Source organism: Chiloscyllium punctatum, chromosome 33 (assembly GCF_047496795.1).
Source record: "Chiloscyllium punctatum isolate Juve2018m chromosome 33, sChiPun1.3, whole genome shotgun sequence".
NCBI lineage: Eukaryota > Metazoa > Chordata > Chondrichthyes > Orectolobiformes > Hemiscylliidae > Chiloscyllium > Chiloscyllium punctatum.
This window is the reverse complement of record NC_092771.1, coordinates 13054189-13077495: the sequence shown is the minus strand read 5'-3', so window position 1 is coordinate 13077495 and position 23307 is coordinate 13054189. Positions and strand designations below refer to the sequence as shown.

At 42.2% G+C, this 23307-nt stretch overlaps 1 protein-coding gene across 2 annotated transcripts in view; it reads right to left on the bottom strand.

The window, feature by feature from the left end:
- Positions 1 to 23307, bottom strand: part of edc3 (enhancer of mRNA decapping 3 homolog (S. cerevisiae)) — a 119536-nt gene that overhangs the window by 11076 nt on the left and 85153 nt on the right. For both annotated transcript variants that reach the window (XM_072553014.1, XM_072553015.1), the window contains exon 5: positions 4242 to 4395. In XM_072553014.1, coding sequence (XP_072409115.1) covers positions 4242 to 4395 — 154 coding nt within the window. The remainder of the gene's footprint in view (positions 1 to 4241; positions 4396 to 23307) is intronic.

Here is a 23307-nt window from a genome sequence, read left to right as displayed (position 1 = left end):
AGAGAGAGAGAGAGAGAGAAAGAAAGAGAGAGAGAGAGAGAGAGAGAGAGAGAGAGAACGCACTTGGGGGTAGGGGAGAAGAAACAGAGGGACTGCTGGTAGGCTAACAATCCAACAAGCTAAAGGTCATGACCGACAGGATGACGCATATCGATTCAATGGTAACCATCAAAATGGGGGAATGGAACAAACAGCTGATGTAAATGATGACAGGGATATGTTGAAATGCTGTTTTCCGGACAGGGGAGAGCGACTGACTGAATTTATCAGAAAGCAGCCCAGACAGACTGGCCAATCTGAATGACCCCCTTTTGTGCTAAACTAACATACGCTTCTGTGTGTTTCAGGACCTCTACTTAACGAAGACCAAATATATCAAGGCCAAATGATTACAATGGATTCACGGAACTTGCACTGCAGCAGTAGTCCACTTTCCCCATGAAAGTCAGCAGCTTCAACCATTGCCATACAGGCAAGTGTTACTCTTTAAGAAAACACAAGGTTTACAGAGCTAATTCTGAAATTCACTGATGTATAAAAGATTGTATCTTTCGAATGTTCAAAATGTTCTAAATGTCAAAGCATTTGATAAACGTTCCACACATGTGCATAGTCTCAATAAAGGATCCAATGTTACTGAGTAGATTGAAGGGACCCCCAATGATGTACAAATAGACAAAAACAAGGCAGCAAAAAAAAAAGTCATTGATACTCCCAACCCCAAAAATTAATCATAAACTGACAGGATCTCCCATTATTTGGAATTCTGATATGTTCGAGTCCCACACCCAATGAGGAAATTGCCCATTAAAACATCCTGCACCATAAAAAATCATTTCCTTCAACCTAGTCCCAAAAGGCAGCAAATCACAATTGGAAGAAGTTAATATTTGCTAGTGCCAGCTCATGCCCTGCATTAAAAGAATTTGGAACATTAGTCCTGCCCCTTTTTCTTTTTTAAAATGTTTGGCATCAGAATCAGCACACAAATCTGAGATTGTGCTGTTTTTGTACTGGGTTTGGCGAAGGTGATCAACTAACTTCAAAAATACAGCTCTCATGCAGTCTTTTTGTCCCCTTGTGACCTAAACCAAGAAGGATTGCATGCTTGGGACCAGCGTAATGAGGGTTAAAGCTAAGGATGGTTGTATACAGAGTGCGCTGAACAGCTAGTGCGACAAGTATGTCACACACCACCAGGGACAATATCAGCATCTCATGTGGAAGCATAAACTAGAGATAGCATCAAGTGAAAAAGTTGGCCAGAAAGAAACCAAATGCAGTCATGCCAACTGAACAAGGTACTTCAAAGTGGAAGTAAGGTAATCCTTCACTGAGGCAAGGGCATCTGTAATGATCATTTTGAGGGTAGAAGGATTGAATTTATTTTTGGTATTTGTAATTTCACAGTGTCAAAATGTTTTTAAAAACAAAATGGTTTGTGTATTTTGTTTTATCATACGTAATAAATGTTGATATTCTTCTGATAAATGTACACTGGCAGCCTCTTATATGTTCAGTGATCAACCAGTACAGTAACAAAATGGCAAAATTAAACTGTCGGTCGATTAAGTCAGGTTTCACTCTGGAACATGACTTGTCCAGTATTACTATCAGCTGAGGTCACTATACAACCCTCAAAGTGATGGAGGGGTTATCAGCAAGTCACACTTAACAAATATCACTGCTGACGCTCAGGTTGGGTCCTGCCAAGACAACATTATAGCCTAGGTTCAAACTGCTCTTGACACAAAAGCTTTATTTAAACAGCATGAAACATCACAGAGCCCTAACAGTACTGAAGTCAATGGGAATAGGGGGAACTCTCTCTACTAGTTGGAATCACAGCACAAAGAAAGATCATTCTTGCCACTGGAGGTCAGTCATCTCAGCAGTAGTTCAAAGTAGCATCCTAAGCCCAAGCATCTTCAGCTGCTTCATTGAACTTCCATCTGTCATAAGATCAGACATGGGGGTATTCATTGACAATTGCTTAATATTCAATACCACCAGCAACTCATCAGATACAAAAGCAATCCACATCCAAGTTCAACAAAATTATGACAATATCCAGGTTTGGGCTGACAAGTGGCAATCAGGATTTTGGCCACATAAGAGCCAGACAATTATTGTATCAAACAGGAAAATACGACGTCGGCCCTTGACATTCAACCACATTACAATAGCTGAATTGCCCCACTAACAGCATGCTGGGTGAGGGGGAGAGGAGAGAGCGAGAGCGAGAGCAGAAGCAGGTTACCATTGACCAGAAACTGTACTAGACTAGCCATATAAGTACTATGGCTACAAGAGCAAATCACGGGTTAGAAATTCTGGACTCACTCACCTCCTGATTCCTCGAAGACTGTCCACCATCTATATGGCACAAATCAGACAAGTGATAGAATAGCCCCCCATTTGCCTGGATGAGTGCTTTGCCAAAACTCAAGGCGTGTGACATCTAAAACAAAGCAGACAGCTTGACTGGCCTCCCACATTCATTTACTTCAGCATACAATGGCAGCAGTGTGTACCATCCACAAGATGCACTACAATAACTCAAAACTCCTTCAACAGTACCTTCCAAACCTCAACCACCTATAATAGGGCAGCAATTATAATGGGAACTCTTCCAGCTGCTAGATCCTGTCCTCATCACACGCCATCTTGTCTTGGAAGTACATTGTTATTCTGGAACTCTCTTTAGAGAGAAGCTCTCTCTAATAACAGCACTGTGGATGTCTGCACACCACGTGGACTAAAGGAGTTCACAAATGTTAGGTCACCATATCTTCTCAATGGAGAAGATATGTTGGCCTAGATACCAATGCTCACATTACATGAATGAATCATTGAAATAAAAGAAGTAAATTTTCAAACCAAAGCAGACCACCACAGATTGTAAAGTATCAAACTTCTGAGAAAAACGGGTGGGAGAATGGTGAGACAAAAGGAGGACTTCTTGTAAAAGGAAGTTTAAAGGCACTTTATATTTTTTCACAAGATGTGAACATTATTGGCTACGACAGCATTTATTGATCATTTTTATAATCACCCTTTAGAGAGTGGTGGTGAGCTGTCTTTTTGAATAGCTGCAGTTCATTCAGCATTATGAAAGAAATCTCAGGATTTTGATCCAGCAATGGCAAAGGAAAGGCAATGTAGTTCCAACTCAGGACGGAGAATGGCTCAAAATAACTTGGCTGTGATGATGTCTCCATGTATTTGCTGCCCTTATCCTCCTTGGTAGTAGAGATGTTGCAGGTTTGGAAGTACTGTCAAGAGAGCTTTTGAGAGTTTTTACACAACCTCTCATACACTGCTGGCACTGTGTATCAGTGGTGGAGCAAGTGAATGTTCAAAGTGGTCGTGAATGGGATGCCAATCAGGGTTGCTTTGTCCTGTACAGAGTTGAGAGACTTGAATGATATCAGAGCTCATAACATCCTGGCCAATAGAGCATATTCCATTGCAATCTTAGTATATCACTTGCAGATAACTACTAGGCTTCAGGAAGTCACAGTGAGAACTTTCAGCCTCTCACCTCTTGTATTTACACTGGCCCAGCCCAACTCAAATAGTATATTCAAATAGCCAGCACAGGAAAGCTGAAGGGAGGTGCATAATTTTCTCTTTGCTTTGTGATGTTGCTGCTGCAAACTGGGTAATCCGTAGGTGCTGGCTGTTACTTTGAGGAAATGGGTTTGAATCTCACCATGACACCCAGTGATATTTAGAGCTTTATGAATTAAAAACTAGGATGAAACATAACCTCAGTACTGATGACCCTGAAACTATCCCAGCTGGTCATAAAGATCCATCCAGTTCACTACTATCCTTCAGGAAAGGGAATCTGCCATCATTACCTGGTCTGGACTACAAGTGGCTCCGCACCCAGATCAATGATGTTAACAGTTAATTGCCCTTCAAATGGCCTGGTAAGTCACTCAAGGCAGTCAGGGATTGACAAAAGCTCACCCTCATTTCAAGAATATCACAGTGGCTCAAGTGTGTATTTCAGACTAATGCTCATTAGGTAGAGACTCACTAAAACTGCTCATGCCAAATGAATGCAGCAATTGAAGTTTGCTGCTACCGCTAGAAACTCAAACCAACAGTGAAAGGGAAGGTCCATTTTTCCCAACAAGCACAGAAGTTTCTTGCTAAGACAAACTGACTGGATACAAAACAAAATGCGCATTAAAAAGAATGACAGCACTTTTCATAAGCCCTAGAGGTACCTGTTAGGTCCCCCAAGCAGTGTGAGTGTCATTTGGCTCGCACACACTCCAGCCATTTCCAGTCTGCGCTCCAGTGACAGGCCATGCCTTTCAGCAGTAGCCAGCAACTTCTTGTGCAAGTCATAAGAAATACTGGGGACAACCAATCCTGAATCTGGAAAACAAGCAAAAACAAGGTAATTGCAACATGTAATAAACATCACTACATTCCCTCAAACATCTTGGTAGTAGAAAGACAAATTTCAAATCATACTTTAAACAGTTAGAGAATTTTAATTTTTCATTTAAAATGTCAAAGCAAGTGACCATTTCAATATATAATAGGTGCAGGAGTAGGCCATTCAACCCGTCGAGCCAGCACCACCATTATGTTCATAGATGATTATAATGTTCATAGATGACCATAATGTTGGCCTAGATACCAATACTCATTACATGAATGAATCATTGAAATAAAAGTAGTAAATTTTCAAACCAAAGCAGACCACCACTGATTGTAAGAATTTCAAACTTCCATCTGAGAAAAAAGGGTGGGAGAATAGTGAGAGAAAAAGGAGGATTTCATGTGTCCTGTTCCTGCCTTATTCCCATAACCCTTGATTTCACCATCTTTAAGAACTGTATGCATCTCTTTCTTGAAAGTATCCAGAGACTTGGCCTCCACTGCCTTCTGGGGCAGAGTATTCCATATATCCACCACTCTCTGGGTGAAGAAGTTTCTCCTCAGCTCTGTTCTAAATGGCCTACCACTCATGTTTAAGCTGTGTCCTATGGTTCGGGACTCACCCATCAGCGGAAACGTGCTTCTTGCCTCCAGAGTGTCCAATCCTTTAATAATCTTATGCGCCTCAATCAGATCCCCTCTCATCCTTCTAAACTCAAGCATATACAAGCCCAGTCGTTCCAATCTTTCAACATATGATAGTCTCACCATTCTGGGAATTGACCTTGCGAACATACGCTGCACTCCCTCAATAGCCAGAATGCCCTTCCCCAAATTTGGAGACCAAAACTGCACACAATACTCCAGGTGTGGTCTCATCAGGGCCCTGTACAGCTGCAGGAGGACCTCTTGTTAGGAAGGCCAGCATGCCATTAGCTTTCTTCGCTGTCTGCTGTACCTGCATGCTTGTTTTCATTGATTGATGTACAAGAACACCTAGATTTTGAAAGACTCTTAAAAATCTACCTACTCTAGCAATAACTTTCAGGGAAGACGATCTGCTATCTGTACTTAGTCTGGCCTACGTGTGACTCCAGACCTACTGCAATGTGATTTCGAATGCCCTTTGAAATGGCCAATCAAACCACTCAGTCTTAACAACTAGGGGTAGATGGGGAATTCCAACCTTGTCAGCATTGCCCATGTTTTAAAAAGGATACTGCACGACAATGTCTGCAAATATTCACGCTTTCTGCAAAATTTCTTCAAGTTGTGCCCGTCAGTTCAAAACAATCCATTAACTGGTGTTCCAATTGTTACTTAATGCGAAGAAATCTTGTGAAATTGCAAATGGGCAAGATACCAAAATACAAAACATGCTTCACATCGGTCTCAAGCAAGACTCACTCGTAACGCAAGGTGAAAAGAATCAAAGATATGGTTGAGTATTAAGTTTACTTCACTGCCAATTGAGCTGCATCTGATGTATTGAGGGCCATTGATAACTGGAGCACTTTGTGGTTTGCAAAGTTAACTGGGCATGGTCAAGTCCAGAACCAATGGGTTCATTAGAATTCAAGCTTTATAAAAGCAGTTAGCCAACATTAGTTTCATCCAGGCATGTTACAATACAGTGAAATGTAAGTACAATGAACTCCTGCCCAAATTTATCATTTGGGCAGATAATCAATGGGGACTAACCATTTCCACCTGTTTCATATATATGTGGGAAAATAAACGTGTGTGTAGCACCTTTACTTGCATTAACTGCACAATACAAGTATTTAAAAGTTGTTGGACGTTTAACATATCACCTGAAATTGCAACAGTTCCATGAACAGCTGCATGCAATGAAACCAGGCATAGTTTTTTGGAGTGCAGAAAAAAATGCTTATATAATTGTAGAACCGAGTGAGGCACTGGGGAATCCTGGCAATTTAAATTGAAGCCAAATGCAGCATAAACTAAGTCGAGAATTGGAAATACTGGGGAGCAGATACAAACTGTTACACTTTTGATAGAACTATATTGTCGAAACATTTTTTCAAAGAAACTCCATGATATAAAAGGTAGAGTCTGGGATACATGCCTATAGTTCATAGCTGTAGAAGTACACATTGTGCTGAGACAGGGGAAAGAAAAGGCCAGACTTAAAAAGGACAAAACTTTGGAGAAAAAGAGAAAATCAATAGCAATGGCACAATCTGCTCAATCCTCACAGTCAAACAGCCACACCCCAAAGGTTAGGAGGAATTGCTGAGCAGAAAGCATGAACTACATCAGAAAAGCAGGAGAAAGAATGGATCATAGGACGTTTTTTTGGCGAGGTAGCTGGTGTGGAAGCAAGTCGCCAGTCAGCACCTTTGGCTGAACAGCAATTGCTTCACGGGTTGACGCGAGAGGAAATCTAATTCCAAAAAGGAATTACAGGGAATTAAATTGAAAAAAAAACCATGCTGATGGAATACATTACTGAAACATATCCAAAATTAAAATGCTTTACAGAAATGGCCCACTGTGGAGCCTGACGCCCCCGTAATGATGTGGAGTCCGCCAGCATAGTTTTCCAAAGCCTCAGATTCAATGTTAAATTTTATTGGTTATGTCAGCCCTTTGCAATGGATAAAAAGTGATGAGTTTCTAAATATGTTTCATTGTTATAACGAGCATTCCTTGGGAATTTGCTGCACCAAATTTGAGAAATTTACAGAAAGGAATGCTTAATTCCCAAAACTAAACCTGACTTTTTTTTCCTTCTTACATAAAACAGGAATGGAGGGAGGGATCATACACAATTGCTTTTAAGAAAACTAAATTTTACCAACACTCAAAACCTTTAAAAAGCTAACAGTTGCAACAGCATGCCACATTTTTGAACGATTGGATATCTCAGATATGACAGAAGGCACCTATTTCAAAAGTAAAATTTTAAGCTCATAACCGTACCTTTGTATTCGTATGTAACTTCCACTTTAACTGAAGGGGCAAGATATTAAGTGTGAAGGTAAAGTCACCATAGTACCAGAAGACCACAAGGCTGGTCTCCGATGAGAAGACAGTTTCACTGAAGAGTTTTCACACCCCAGCAAAGGGGGAGGTTGAAAAGATGGGACCTTCAGGATAACTTCACACGTGAATTGAACTGCAAACACACAATCCAGTCAACTGAGCAAATCGACCTCTAGGAAGAAGGTATCAGGGTTGTGGAAAAGTCATTGATCTAGCAATCCAGAGACCCAGACTAATGGTCTGGGAACACCAATTCAAATCGCATCACGAGTGCTGGTAGAATTCAACTTCAAATAATAAAGAATTTGAACTGAAAGCTAGCATTAATAATGGCAACCATGGAATATCCAATTGTAAAATGCCATCTGGTTTGCTAATATCCTTCAGGGAAGGAAGTTGCCATCCTTACAAGATTTGGCCTAAATGTAACTCCAGATCCGCAGCAATGTGACTGGTTCCCAACCACCTCTGAGAATTGGCCAAGCAGGACACACTAAGTCAAAGAATCACATACAACATGGAAACAGGCCCTTCGGGCCAACTCACCAAACTAATTCCAAACTATTCCAAACTAATCTAGTCCTATTTGCCAGCACTTGACCCATATCCCTCCAAATCCTTCCTATTCATGTATCCATCCAGATGCCTTTTAAATGTTGCAAATGAACCAGCCTCCACCACGTCCTCTGGCAGCACATTCCATACACCCACCACGCTATGTGAAAATGTTATCACTTAGGTCCCTTTTATATCTTTCCCCTCTCACCTTAAACTTTTGCCCTTTAGTTCTAGACTCTCCCACCCCAGGGAAAAGGCTATGTCTATTTACCCTATCCATGCCCCTCATGATTGTATAATCCGGAGGTCACCCTTCAGCCTCAGACACTCCAGGGAAAACAGCCCCAGCCTCTTCCGATAACTCAAATCCTCCAACCCTGGCAACATCCTTGTAAATCTTTTCTGACTCTTTCAAGTTTCACAACACCCTTCCAAGTAGGATGGAGACCAGAACTACACACAATATCCCAAAAGTGGCCTAACTAATGTCTTGTACAGCCGCAACATGACCTCCCAACTCCTGTAGTCAATACTCTGACCAATAAAGGAAAGCATGCCAAACACCACCTTCACTATCCTATTTACCTGCGACTCCACTTTCAAGGAGCTATGAACTGCACTCCAAGGTGTTTTTGTTCAGCAACATTCCCTAGGACCTTACCATTAAGGTATAAGTCCTGTTAAGATTTGCTTTTCCAAAGTGCAGCACCTTGCATTTATCTAAATTAAACTCCATCTGCCACGTCTCAGCCCATTGACCCATCTGATCAGGATCCCGTTGTAGTCTGAGGTAACCTTCTTCAATGTCTACTGCACCCTCAATGTTGGTGTCATCTGCAAACTTACTAACTATACCTATTATGTATACATCAAAATCATTCCTATAAATAACAAATAGTGGTGGACCTAACACCGATCCTTGTGGCACTCCACTGGTCACAGGCCTCCAGTCTGAAAAACAACCCTCCACCACCACCCTCTGTCTTCTACCTTTGAGCCAGTCCTGTATCCAAATGGCTAGTTCTCCCTGTATTCCATGAGATCTAACCTTGCTAACCAGTCTCCCACAGGGAACCTTGTTGAAGGCTTTACTGAAGTCCATATACATCACATCCACTGCTCTGCCCTCATCAATCCTCTGTTACTTCTTCAAACAAATATCAAGCTTGTGAGACATGATTTCCCATGCACAAAGCCATGTTGACGATCCCTAATCAGTCCTGGCCTTTCCAAATACCTGTTCATGTCAGGATTCCCTCCAACTTGCCCACCACCGACTTGCTTAGTGATCTATAGTTCCTTGGCTTGTCAGAGTGACACAATGCAAATAAGATGGAAAACAAACATTGATTTTGCCAGTGATCCTCTCGCCCCATGAAACAAGAAAAATCTTAGGATGCTCCCTCCCTTTTTGTGGCAAAGGATAAAAACACCATAAAAATTCAGTATGGCCTGAACACAAACTGATTGAAGTTCCATAACCCAAAACATTATTTCATTTGCCCAGTCAAAAAGGAAGGTAGCATGGAATTGGGAATATAATTAAATTGATATGTCCTATTTACAAGTGACATGTGTTAGAAGTAATGATATTTTCGCCACCTACAAATGAACCCCACCACCAGGAATATATTTCACTCCATGCCCCTATCCACTTTCCGCAAAGTCCATTCCGTCAGTGACTCTCTGGTCAGGTCCAACCCCCCAACAACCCGACCTCCCCTCCTGGCACCTTGCCCTGCCACCTCAGGAATTGCAAAACCTGCACCCACACCTTCCCCGTCACCTCCAAAGGCCCCAAAGGAGCATTCCGTATCCAAAGTTTCACCTGCACTTCCACAAATGTCATTTACTGCATTTGTTGCTCCCGATGCAGCCTCCTTTACACTGGGGAGACTGGACGCCTTCTCGCAAAGCGCTTCAACCTCACCACCCCATGGCAAATCATTTCAACTACACCTCCCACTCTGCCGAGGACATGCAGGTCCTGGGCCTCCTCCACTGCCACACTCTCACCACCCAAAGCCTGGAGGAAGAATGCCTCATCTTCCACCTCGGTACCCTTCAACCCCAGGGCATCAATGTGGACTTCACCAGTTTCCTCATTTCTCCTCCCTCCACCTTACCCCAGTTCCAAACTTCCAGTTCAGCACCATCCTCATGACCTGTCCCACCTGTCAAATCTTCCTTCCCACCTATCCACTTCACCCCTTCCTCCATTCACCTACCGCACTCTCAACTACCTTCTCCCCAGCCTCACCCCCGCCCATTAAATATTTCCACCCCCAAGGATCCCAGCCTCATTCCTGATGAAGGGCTCGTGCCAGCAACGTCGATTTTCCTGCTCCTCGGACACTGCCTGACCTGCTGTGCTTTTCCAGCACCATTCTAATCTTGACTCTAATCTCCAACATCTGCAGTGCTCACTTTCCCCTATGTAGTAGGGGTAGCTTTATGTCGTTTTTTGAAATACTTGCAGTAAAGGTTATGAGCTTATTAAATACTCAAAACTATTCACGCTATGGAGATTAAAATCTCAGTGCACTAGCTGGAATTTTTATTTAAAATCTTTTACCCAAGGTCCGATTTCCTGCCATCCTACTGAATGCATTGATTCCTTAACAAGAAAGATGGAGGCACACCATCACAATCATATACTCCTCCAGAATTCGATCTGGATCTGCAAATCTAGACAATAATGTGTCCAGGTACTGAACTGTGGAAGACGACATTATAGCAATCACAATCTTGTCCATAACCTATCAGAGCACATATCAAATCTTCCACCAATGCAGGCTGCAACTCTAACATCCCCTACACCTGTTCCACCTGAAAAGAGGAAGCAAATGTTCCTGATCTGATGGGTACACCCCTCAGTTTTAAGTAGCTACAAGAGTGGGCAAGTTACAGTTTATTCATTCAACTGAACTTATAAGCAATAATCAATAATACTCAAGGCAGCTTTTGAAGAACTTTTTGAAGGCTATGCTTTGATGTGACAGCCAACCAAAACGATTAACTTCAAATAGCATGAATCCCCTTCAAGTACCTGATGCTATAATTTAATTTCTCCCTGGACATACTTTGCCATAGCAACTTGTACTTTCCAACAGTTCTGGTATTTGCAAAAGTAACCCAAGAGATGATAGTAGTCACTTAAAGAGCATTAAGCCTTCAGGGATCGAAACAGTCTGATGGCTCCTGATACACACATTTAAATAGAACAAAAAATGTGTGTTGGTCAGTCAGGTGTATTTATATTGTTTGCCGCAGCCTGCTTGCACGCCACTGGAGAAATTCTGAACATGCAGCTCAAACTCAGCACATACCAATTACATAGCAACAAAACGAAAAGAATGAGGAAACTGCTACTGTTTATTTAAGTCTAAAATACACCGTTTTGTAAACTATGGGTTGCCAAGAAACAGTGATACTTAACACGCAACGAATTGGCACAGATGCTTTCCCTTCAGAAAAAGGAACAATATTTTTGAAGGTTCCTGTCACACAAATGTAGCCCACCACAAGATAGAGATCTGTAAAGTGGAGACTACGTGGTTATAATCAATTACATTAAAACAATGACACTTGGCACTTTGTGGCAAAGTGGATTTTCTATCAGCTCTGGAACCAGAGCTTTCATGCTCTAGAGAAACAGAAAACTTCAGGAATCAATCTGATATGCTACAAATTCAGAAATAAAATATATGCCCCTTACATCCAACTAAGCAGGACATGCTCATTTACCTCCAAATTTAAAAATAATTTACAAATAATTTATAATCTGGAGAACACAAGTGTGCAAATCATAATCCTGAGAGCACTTGTGGGTGAACTACCATGGCTGAATTTCAGAGCTCAGGTACTTGTATTGGTTTGAAAGCAATGACCATTTTGTTTTAACTCTCCCTGCTCATTAAGAACAGCCCAATCAGGAAAATTAACAATGAACCTTAAGTGCAAACATAGTTAATGCTGGCAACTGTAATAATCTTACACATTACAATACATAATATTAAATTCTGTAACAAAATGAATTAGTGGTGCCAACTAGTAAGTGTAATATATCATTTTATTATGGACACAGCCTCTTTGCAGGTTCTGAACAATGGATACTGGCCAGATATTAAACAAAGCAAATCGCGCTACATCTAAACTTGTGTGCCATAAGAAACACTTAGTAAAACAATACATCGGCTGTTGAATAGATCAAAGCTTCCCACTGCACTTGGCAAAAATCTTGATATGTGGTACAATGCAACCTAGCAATCGCTTTGAAACATGACAAGACTGCACCGGAGCAACAAACAACAAAAGAAAATTAGTTGAAAACATACATTTCCTGAAGCATATATAGAATCATAGAGATGTACAGCATTGAATCCTAAGGAGGAGAAAGAACGACATTAGTGTAGTCATTGTAGTGTAGCCATTGTAGTGGAGCCAGGTGGACGTCATAGGAGATGGGTTCAGTGCTTGGAGATGTTAATCTGGTCTGATCAGGGAGCCCTGACTGACAGATAAGAACAGGGGTGTCAGACATTCTGTCCGAGGGATCCAGATCAGTCTCACCTATAGCTTCAGGCAAAATTCAGTGATGGACTCCAACATGAAGTGCATATAATTAGAAGCTGGAATATTACCCAGGAGGTCAAGTAGCAAATGGAGATGCAATGATCTGCCTCCCACTGACAAAAACACCACTGGTAGTACTGCCACTGCAAGAGTCTGTAATGGCTTTACATTTTCTGGACACCCTTGCAGTTACAGCTGACAATATCAGACTTTGGATGCAGAATGATCTGGTGCTGGCAAAACAAACAGCTGGTAGTCATGGGGAATCCAACAGACTGTCACAACCAGAACTGCAGCCATTTTGGACCCAAAGAGACCAGATTACAGTACAGGATGGCATAATACTATGGGGAGCAAGAGAGATTGTTCCAAGCAAAGGTCATCACCAGATATTGGCTGACCTCCATAAGGGTCATCCAGGGGTTTCCAAAATGAAGACGTTGGCAAGAAGTAATGTCTAGTGGCCGTGACTGGATGCAGACATAGCCACATTGCAGGGGCAGTGTCCGAGTGCCAACAGGGATACAAATCGCCAATAGGCATCCAAATTACCACCAGCAACTCCCCCACATTCTTGGGAATTACTGGGTAAACCCAGTCTTGGTTACACATCGACTATGCAGGTCCTCTCGTGGGGGCTTAATGCTCTTAGTCACTGTAGATGTCTACTCAAAGTGGCTGGATGTGGATAGTGTTCAATTGTCAAACATGGGGACAACAGAAAACTGTACATATCTTTTGCAATACACATTCCCCCAGAAGTGTCAATCACAGATAATGGGCCATCATTTACCAGCAGGGAATGAGTATGCCTGAAGTTGAATGGTACCGGTCATAGAAGGACAGGTATATACCATCCAACGTCCAATGGTCTGACAGAAAGAGCAATCCAAACTTTGAAGGCAGGCAGGCTTAAAGGAACAGTCTACAGTTTCACTAAATCCCAAACAATCCTGGTTCCTATTTGATAATAGGACCACCCATGTAAACTACAGGGCTAGCTCCAGAGTTGCTAATGGGGAGAAGACACTGCACCAGGTTAAGTCTGATCTCTCTGGACCAGGGGGCAGAGGCGAAATGGCATCAGGAACCCTAATGCCAGACTCAAGACTCTGCTAAGCAAGAGAAACAGCTCACTTCAGGGGACAAAATTTGGCGTGGCAATGACAGGAATGACCCAGCACGGATAAGAGACATGATTGACACAAGGTCAGGTCCAGTTCTGATTGGTACGATGGTCCTGAGCAAGCACATGAACCATATGAAAGCTGTAAACTTGCAAACAGCGCAGGAGCAAAATGTGTCCGGCTCGTCGACAGCCTTTCAGACTATTCCTGAACCTATAGGTTCTCCCTTTCCATCACGCTTTGAAGATACCTTGGAACCTGCGATGGACACTCTCGATGTCACTGCCTCGACACCTTTGTTGCCTGAAGAGGGGAATGAATTCCTTCAGAGACGCTCCAGGCATAAGTAGTAAGTTACCGTGTGTTACATGCTGCCCATATCAAAAGGTAGAGTTGGAAGAACCTGACCCGATGCAAAAATGGCCCAGTAAGGGGTACAGAAACAAAAAACCAGTCCGTGCCCTTAAACTCAGAGGTGGAGGAATGTAGTGATTCTGTTAAGGTCAGCCTCAGAAGTGATTCCCTGATTGGGCCAGATTGGCCCCAATCAGGGAGCCCTGACTGACAAATGGGAACAGGACTGAGAGACATTCACTCAGTGAGCTGGCTCTAAGGGGGTTGGATCTGTGTCAAGGACTCGCCACGTTTAGATGCAGGGTGACTTGGTGCCAGGATACCTGCCTCTGTGGAGTTATTTCAAATCACCACTTACTGGAAGAAGGAGGGTATAATCTTGGAGGGGGTCATACAACACAGAGCACTTGTGGGGGTGATTAATTAGTTCATCATGGTGGTGGGCATCAGGGTTATACAGTATAATGGTCTGCAGTCATTTGTACCTCTGGGCAAGTCTGAGCCTTGCAAGTACTTCCCAAGTACCTGGTTCCAACAAAGCCAGAAGCATGGGAAGGGCCAGATACAAGTAACAATGTACTGCTGTAGCACCTGTTGGACAGCAAGTGGAATTTGAACAGTTTGGGTGAGGTGAGGTGAGGCATGTGCAATTAATTGTTTTAACATGGCCCTTGCACACTCTGTGCATAGTCTCAAAAGAATGATTGTTTCATTCAGCTTTCTTGGCACGTCAGCGAACAGCCAAGACCACAAAATGAAATGACCAGAATTCCTGCATGAACTCAAAAGAACATTTCTACCTGATTAAATGAGAGTACTGCTGCAAAGAACAAAATCCTCCAAATACTTCACCTCCAGAATCAGAAGAATGATGACTTATACTAACCTGTGCAATGCTTTCATTACTGCTTCTCTCAAGAATGGAAAGACTTGCATTTGTCTTATGAGACCTCAGGATGTGAAAATACACTTATAACCAATTAGGTATATTTGATATGCAATTACTATTGCAATTCAGCAACTAAATAAGCACAGCAAGGTCCTTCAAGCCATGAGATATGAGGGTCTGATATGATCCTTTTGTTTTTACAAGTTACACATTAGGCACAGGAAAAGAGCACCAGGCTGTTGGGTGGGAGTTCAAAGCAGCATTACAAATTGGACCGTCTACACATGGGCCGGACTGGAAACAATGTCTTGGGGGTGCTTTTGCTAACGCTGTTGGGAAGGGTTTAAACTAATGCGGCTGGGGAACAGAAACCAAATGAGTTGGTTAGTGGACAACAAGGAGAAAGTAACTACAGCCTGTAAGGAGCTAGATAATTAACTCAGTGTGATTAAGGGGAAAGGTAGGCAGGAGCGGATATTGAATGCAAAGACACAGGTGGTCTGAGGTGCACTTATTTTAATGCAAGTGTCGTAGGTAAGGCAGATGAACTTAGGACTTAGATTAGTACCTGGGAGTATGATGTCATTGCTATTACTGAGACTTCGTTGAGGGAAGGGCAAGTTTGGCAAATAAATTTCCCGGGATATAAATGCTTCAGGCAGGATAGAGAGGGAAGTAAACGGGGTGGAGGAGTTGCATCATTGGTCAGAGAGGATACCACAGCTGTGCTGAAGGAGGGTACAATGGAAGACCCAAGCAGTGAGGCAATATGGGCAGAGCTCAGAAATAGGAAGGGTGCGGTAACAAATGTTGGGGCTGCACGACAGGCCTCCCAACATCGAGTGTGAGATAGAGGTACAAATATGTAAACAGATTATAAAGATGTAGGAGCAACAGGGTAGTGGTGATAGGTGGTTTTAACTTTCCCAACATTGACTGGGATTCACTTAGTGTTAGGGGTCTAGATGGAGCAGAATTTGTAAGGAGCATCCACGAGGGTTTTCTGGAGCAGTATGTAAATAGTCCAACTCGGGAAGTGGCCATACTGGACTTGACATTGGAGAATGAGCCTGGCCAGGTGGTTGAAATTTCAGTCAGGGATTACTTTGAGAATAGTGGTCACAATTTCATAAGTTTTAGAATACTCATGGACAAAGACAAAAAAGTGGTCCTAAAAGAACAGCGCTAAATTGGGGGAAGGCCAACGATACCAAAATTCAACAGGAGCTGGGGAATGTGGATTGGGATCAGCTATTTGAAGGGAAACCCACATTTGGTATGTGGAGACTTTCAAAGAGAGAGGATGACCTACACAGGTACTGTGCCCCAACTCTTCCACCTTTACATTGATGACTGCATCAGTGCAGCATCCCGCACCCAGTTCATTGACTTCGCCTACAACTTCCACCCTGCCATCAAATTCTCCTTTCTTGACCTCACTAATTCCATCTCTGGCGACAGTCTCCAGACAGACTTTGACTACAAACCCACAGACTCAACAACCTGGACTACACCTCCTCCCAGCTAGTATCCTGCAAGAACTCATTCCCATTCTCCCAATTCCTCTGCCTCATCTATTCTGACAAGGAGGCATTCCACTTGCAAGCATCCCAAATGTCTACCTAATTTTCAATAATGTGCTTTTCCTCCTCCTGTCATTCAGACAGCCCTCCACCGCACTACCTCCATTCCCGGTTTCACTGCTGTAAACACTCCTCGCCTCCCAAACGCAATAAAGACAGAGCTCCCTTATCCTCACGTATCACCCCGCCAGTCACTGCATCCAACATATCATCCTTAAACACTTCTGCCAAGTTCAACTAGATCCCACCACCAAGAACATCTTCCCCTCCTGACCCCTCTGACAGTCCTTGATTTATGCCACTCTTCCCACTGATGCCCTGCACCCCCAGGGACTATCCCCAGCAATTGGAAAAGATGGAAAACCTGCTGGTACTCCCCTCAGCTCCATTTCAGGCCCCAAGCAGCCCATCTAGGTGAAAGAGGTTCACCTGCTGCTCTTCCAACCTAGTTTGCTGCATCTGTTGCTCCCGATGTGACCTTCACTACACTGGAGAGACCAAATGTAAACGCAGGAAATGGTTCACTGAGCACTGCAGCCAGGCCCGCAAGGGCTGACTGGACCTCCCAGTCACCGCCCATTTTATTCCCCTTCCCACTCCCTTTCCAACATGACCGTCCTTGGCCTCCACCATTGCCACAACCAACCAAGCACACCATAGATTGGAAGAAAAACACCTCATCTTCCACCTGGGCAGCCTTCAACCTGGAAGACTCAACACTGAGTTCTCCAATTTGATTAGATTACATTCCCTACAGTGTGGAAACAGGCCCTTTGGCCCAACTAGTCCACACCGACCCTCCGAAGAGTAACCCATCCAGATCCATTCCCCCTAACTAATGCACCTAACTATGGGCAAATTTAGCATGACCAATTCACCTGACCTGCACATCTTTCGACTGTGGGAGGAAACCGGAGCACCCAGAGGAAACCCACGCAGACACTGGGAGAATGTGCAAACTCTACACAGACAGTTGGAGGCTGGAATTGAACCCGGTTCCCTGGCGTGGTGAGGCAGCAGTGCTAACCACTGAGCCACCATGCCACCCAACTCAAATAACTTTGCCTCCTTGACTCCCTTCCCAGCCCCTCCCCCTCCCTTCCACTGTTTGATAAGGAGTCTTCATGATGGAGAACACAATCAGAGTCAACAAGTGGTTTGTGTGGAGAAAAACATGAATATTTGATGAGCTAAAATTGTCAATATTCCAGCACTGAAATGGACCGTCTTTTAGCAAGTTTTAGCACAAATGCCAACATGCAAGACTTTAACACAACTTTATTCTTCCAACAAGTACACTGTTGAAACTGCATGTGACTAAAATTCTCATGGACTTCTAGCTTTCTCAATAAAGGCACAAGTTAACAAATGCTTCCAGTTAAATTGCTGTGATTCAGCAACATAGAAAAATACATCTGTTCACCTTCACAATAGCAAGAGAAAGACCAGAAATAGATTCCAGTCTGGCAACTCTGCTTTCAATGCATCACCTTTCAAGGTGAGAAAATAGCATGTTACCACAGCTGAGTAATTGAAGGTAATTTTCTTTAAATCAGGGATATTTTAGAAAATGAAAATTATCTCAACTTTATCTGCTTTTATAATTAATTGGTGGTTTAAATTAGCTGGTAGGATTTTTTTTTTAAAAACAAATTCATGCACGGGATGTGAAAATCACTGGCTAAGCCAACATTTATTACCCACCCGTAATTGGCCAAAGGGCAATTATTAGTCAACAACATTGCTCTGCGTCTGGAGTCACATGTAGGCCATACCAAGGAAGGATGACAGTTTCCTTCCTTAAGGGAAAATAGACTAAAGGACTCATGGTCATTATTAGACTCTTAATTCCAGATTTTTATTGAATTAAAATTACATCTGCCATGATAGAGTTTGAAGCCAGATTCCCAGAACATGACCTAGGTCTGTGAATTAAGAGACCAGCAATAACAAAAGGCCATCAGCTCCCTGTCTTGCTGAAAAGCTTTGAATTCCACAGAGAAAGTCTGACACTGACAACTTAGTTGACACTTGTGTGACTGCTGGTGCATTATACAAACAATTTCAGAGAACCTAGATACTAAAAAAAATTTAAATACAATTACAAGAGCTCATTTTGCTAAATCTGCTGTAAAACACAAAACACATGACTGTGAGACCATCCAACTCATTACGCTTTTGCAGGAATTTCAGAGCATATCACATTAGATAAAAGCTCTTCGTTATTTCATACACTCCTCCTCCGGACTCCTATCTTGCTTCTGTACTTGCCCCATTTATTACCCTGGGTACAACCTAAGAGTTCCTATGTCATTTAACCTCTTCCATTCTATCACAGACCTCTACTTTTCGACTTCCAACCTCCCACATTTTACACACTTAAAGTTCAAAATGTTCTAACTTTTAAGTTAGACAGTAGGGCAGCAACGTTATTCTGAAATGTTTGTTTCTCTCCCCATAGATACTGATGGAGTATTTCTAACATCTTCTATTGTTTGAGTTACACACAGACTTGGGTAGACTATGTTAGGTATTTAAATTAGTCATATTTTCATGGATACAATATGGTTTCAACTTCATCACCTCACCTTTGAATTTCAAACCAAGTGTTTACAAATACGCTAACACATATATATATATATATATATATATATATATATATATATTACACATCTGTTGCTTAAGCAGGTTAAGTGAACCTGAATTAAATTTATTATCTGCACATGCTTGCCAATACTTGACAATTGACAATTCTTTGCTCCCTTAGCCAAAAAAGAGTGACAAGCAACTTGAAGTTCAAATTAAAATACAGGTAGCTACAAAGGTTATTAAAACGCAGAGATGCTTCCTCTGGCTTCCATTTTGGAAGAATGCGATGACAACAGTGGATTTCAAATATAGTTATTTTAATCTAAAGTGATAAATGTAAAATACTCATGTGATGGGAAGGGGTGTAAGAAAAATCATTCAAGGCTACCTCACACGTAAAAGTCACGGATATTTTTTAATGCCATTGGCCATGCGTCTTACAAAGCAAGGATTTGGTGAAATGCACCTTTCAGTTCATTTGTAAAACCACAACTAAAGCAAGTTATATTAAGAGAGATGTCAGGTCTGTGCCAAATATTTGATGCACCTTTAAATGTTAGCTTGTTTCCAATATATCCAGAATCTCTCTTTCACAGAGGCAACACTTTAAAATGGTTGTGTCAAGTCTGTCAATATACTACGATCATGACTCTACAACTACAGAAGCATAGAAATGTTGTAGCACAGAAGAGGTCAATCTGCCAATCCTGTCCATTCTGACCCAAAGATGCTCTTTATAATCCCATCTTCCGGGATGTGGCGTATGGTCTTTGCAGTTTACAGCATTTAAGGTGCTGATCCTGGTGCTTTTTAAAAGAAGAGTTTAATGTCTCTGCCTCCAACACAAACTCAGGCAGTGAATTCCAGCCAGCCACCAAACTCTCCATAACAAAAAGATTTTCCTTAAATCCTCTCTAATTTTTCTGCCACTTGGTTTGAATCTGTGACCCACGGTTTCTGAACCCTCTGCCAAGGGAAACTGGTATCTTGACCCCTTATAATTCTGTCTATCTCAATCATGTCACCCTTCTCTGCTCCAAAGAAAACAATCTCCATCTCTCCAATCTTTCCTCGTAGCTACAATTCTCCAGCCCTGGCAACATTCAAGGAAACCTTCTCTGCACTGTCCAGAGCAATTATGTTCTCCTTGTGATGTGCTGACCAGAACTGCACATAATACTACAGTTGTGGTCTCATCAGTATCTTATAAAGTTGCACTACATCCTTACTTTTGTATTCTATACCTCGGTCACTGCAGGAAAATATTCAATCTGCCTTCTTTACAACCTTAACTACCTGTACTGCTACCTTTAGCGATCTGTGCACTCATACACTAAGACTTGTCACTTCATCTCTATATATTCCCATTCATTGTATATTCCCTTTTACTGTGTGACCTCCCTAAATGCATTATACTCGAGTGCAACTCTTCTGACACTTTGCTGCCCACTCCACTAACCCATCAATCTCATTTTTGAGCTTACATTGTCTACACTATTCACAGCATGGCCAATTTTTGTGTTGCCTGCAAATTTCCCAATTGTGACACCCACATTCAAGTCCAAATCATTACTGTATTAAACAATAAGCAGGGGTCCTAACACTGAGCCCTGTGGAACAGTCCTTGAAAGAGCTTCCCATTCTTCAGGACAGCTATTGACCACTAAACTTTCCTGTCACTAAGCCAATTTTGGGAACAATTAAACACCATATCCCACAGGCATTTACTTTTTTGACCAGTATGCCATGTGGGACCTTGTCAAATGCCTTACGAAAACCCTTGCAGACAACATACACTGTGCTACCTGGTCAATCCATGTCACTTAGATCACAGAATCTCTGCAGTGTAGATACAGGCCATTTGGTCCCTTAAAGCTGCATCAACCTTCCGAACAGCAGCCCTCTGTAACCCCTGCATTCCCCATGACCACTTGACCTAACCTGCGCATCTTTGGATCATGGGAGGAAACCAGAGTACCCTATGGAAATTCATGCAGACGTGGAGAGAACTTGCAAACTCCTCAAATAAATCAAAATTTGTAAAGGCATTACTTTCTCTTAAAGCCATGCTGATGATCCCCTTCTAATCCATGCCGACATGACAGTCTGATCTCTCAGGATTGATTTTAACAATGAGCCCACCATCAAGGGAAGTCGAATTGGCCCATAATTGTCTGACTTGCTCTTTTTACACTTTTTAAACAATGAAACCACATTTGCATTTATCCAGTCCTCCATCAGTTCACCTCTGTCATGTGAAGATTGGAAATTAATACCCAGCATCTGCCAGTTCCTCCCTAACCTCCTTCAACATCCTGAGGAACAATTTACCCAGCCCTGGGAACTTATGCGTTTAAGGATTCCAACGGTTCTAACACGTTCTTTCTCGTCATGATTGTGCCCAATAAATCACACTGCTCCTCTTGGATTGCTATATCTACATCATCCCATTTCTTTGAGAGTACGGAGACAAAAATGTCATTTAAAATTCTTCCTATACCCTCTGCATCTACAAACAAGTTGCCTTCTTAAATCTCCGATAGGTCTCACTTTTCTCTTAGCTGCCCTTTAGCTGTTTAAATAATGGTAAATCATCTTTGCGTTTCCCTTCATCTTGCTTGGTAGTTTTTTTTCTAAAATTTGTTCCCTATACTTTCTACCCTCCTCTAGGTTATCTGCAGTGTTGAGTCATTTTGTGACTATCCAACTTAATATTCCCCTGCATTTTTCCAGTCAACTATGGGATTTAGAGGGGATAGAGCTGAAAATGTGTTGCTGGAAAAGCGCAGGTCATGGCAGCATCCAAGGAGCAGGGGTCATGCCCAAAACGTCGATTCTCCTGCTCCTTGGATGCTGCCTGACCTGCTGCGCTTTTCCAGCAATACATTTTCAGCGCTGATCTCCAGCATCTGCAGTCCTCACTTTCCCCTTTTAGAGGGGATATACCTGCTTTGTGCCTTAAGGATCTCACTCTTTAATGCCTCCCATTGGTTTACCACTGATTTGCCCTTTCGCAGTCCTGTCCAGTCCACCTCAGACAAATCACATGCCTGTACTGTAAAATTTGCCTCCCATTAAAAATTTTTATGCCTGATTCATCTGTGCTTTGCAATAATATTAAATCTAGCCAAATTGTGGTCACAAACGGTCACTTTTCCCATTAGCCCACCTTCATTTCCCAAACTAAGTCCAGAATTGCATCACCTCTCATTGGGCTTATCAGTTATATTTAAAAAGAAATTCCTGGATGTACATGTTGTTTTCATCCTCAAAGCCCTTTTTATTGTTCAAAATCTAGCTGATATGGGGATAGTTCAACTCTCCAACTATTGCGGCCTTATTCCTACAGGCAGAAATTTGTCTACATTTATGCCCATCTATCTCCCTCCCACTACAAGGATTATGGTATTGTACTAGTAGTGAGACTGCCCTTTCTTAATTCCTACGTTCAACCCATAATGCCTCAATTATTAAGCTGTTTAGTATATCATGCCTTCTCACAAATGTAATTGATTCTTTAACCAATACTGCTACCCCACGCCCCCTTTTTTGCCACCCACTCTATCCCCCTGAAAACTGAGCTGCCAATTCTGCCCCTCTTTTAGCCAGTTTTCTGTTATAGCAACAACATTGTGTTGCCATGTGGCTATCTACACCCTTAGTTCATCTGTCTTGTTTATAATAACCTTTGCATTGAAGAATAAGCAGCTTAACCCTATCAATTTTCATTGCTGGACATTTTTGGAAAATCCTCATTTCTTTTCATCTTTGAGTTGCTGACTACACCACTAAAGTTCCACCTCCTATTTCCTGATCTGAATCGGAACAATCTTGGTCTACAAACTGGTTCCCAACCACTACTATACTCATTTAAAAACCACACCAACGGAGCTAGCAAAAGTCCTTGCAAGGATGTTTGTCCCACATGGTAAACAGAAACAACTGTCTCCACTGTTCCGTCAAAAATCTCACAACCCTGAATTGGGAATAGATCAGTCTTCCTTCAAAATCATTGGGTCTGGAAATTTCCACCAACAGCACCTACACCAGTTGGACTAAAGTACTTCAAAGTGACTTGTGACTACCTTCTTGACTTTAAATAGGGTGGAAACATTTTGTCACTGTCACTGATACCTTCATTTCATCTTGTGTTGTGGGTAAGAGATGACAGATCTATACATCTTTCTCTCTGTAGTACAGAGCATAAATAGCACAAATA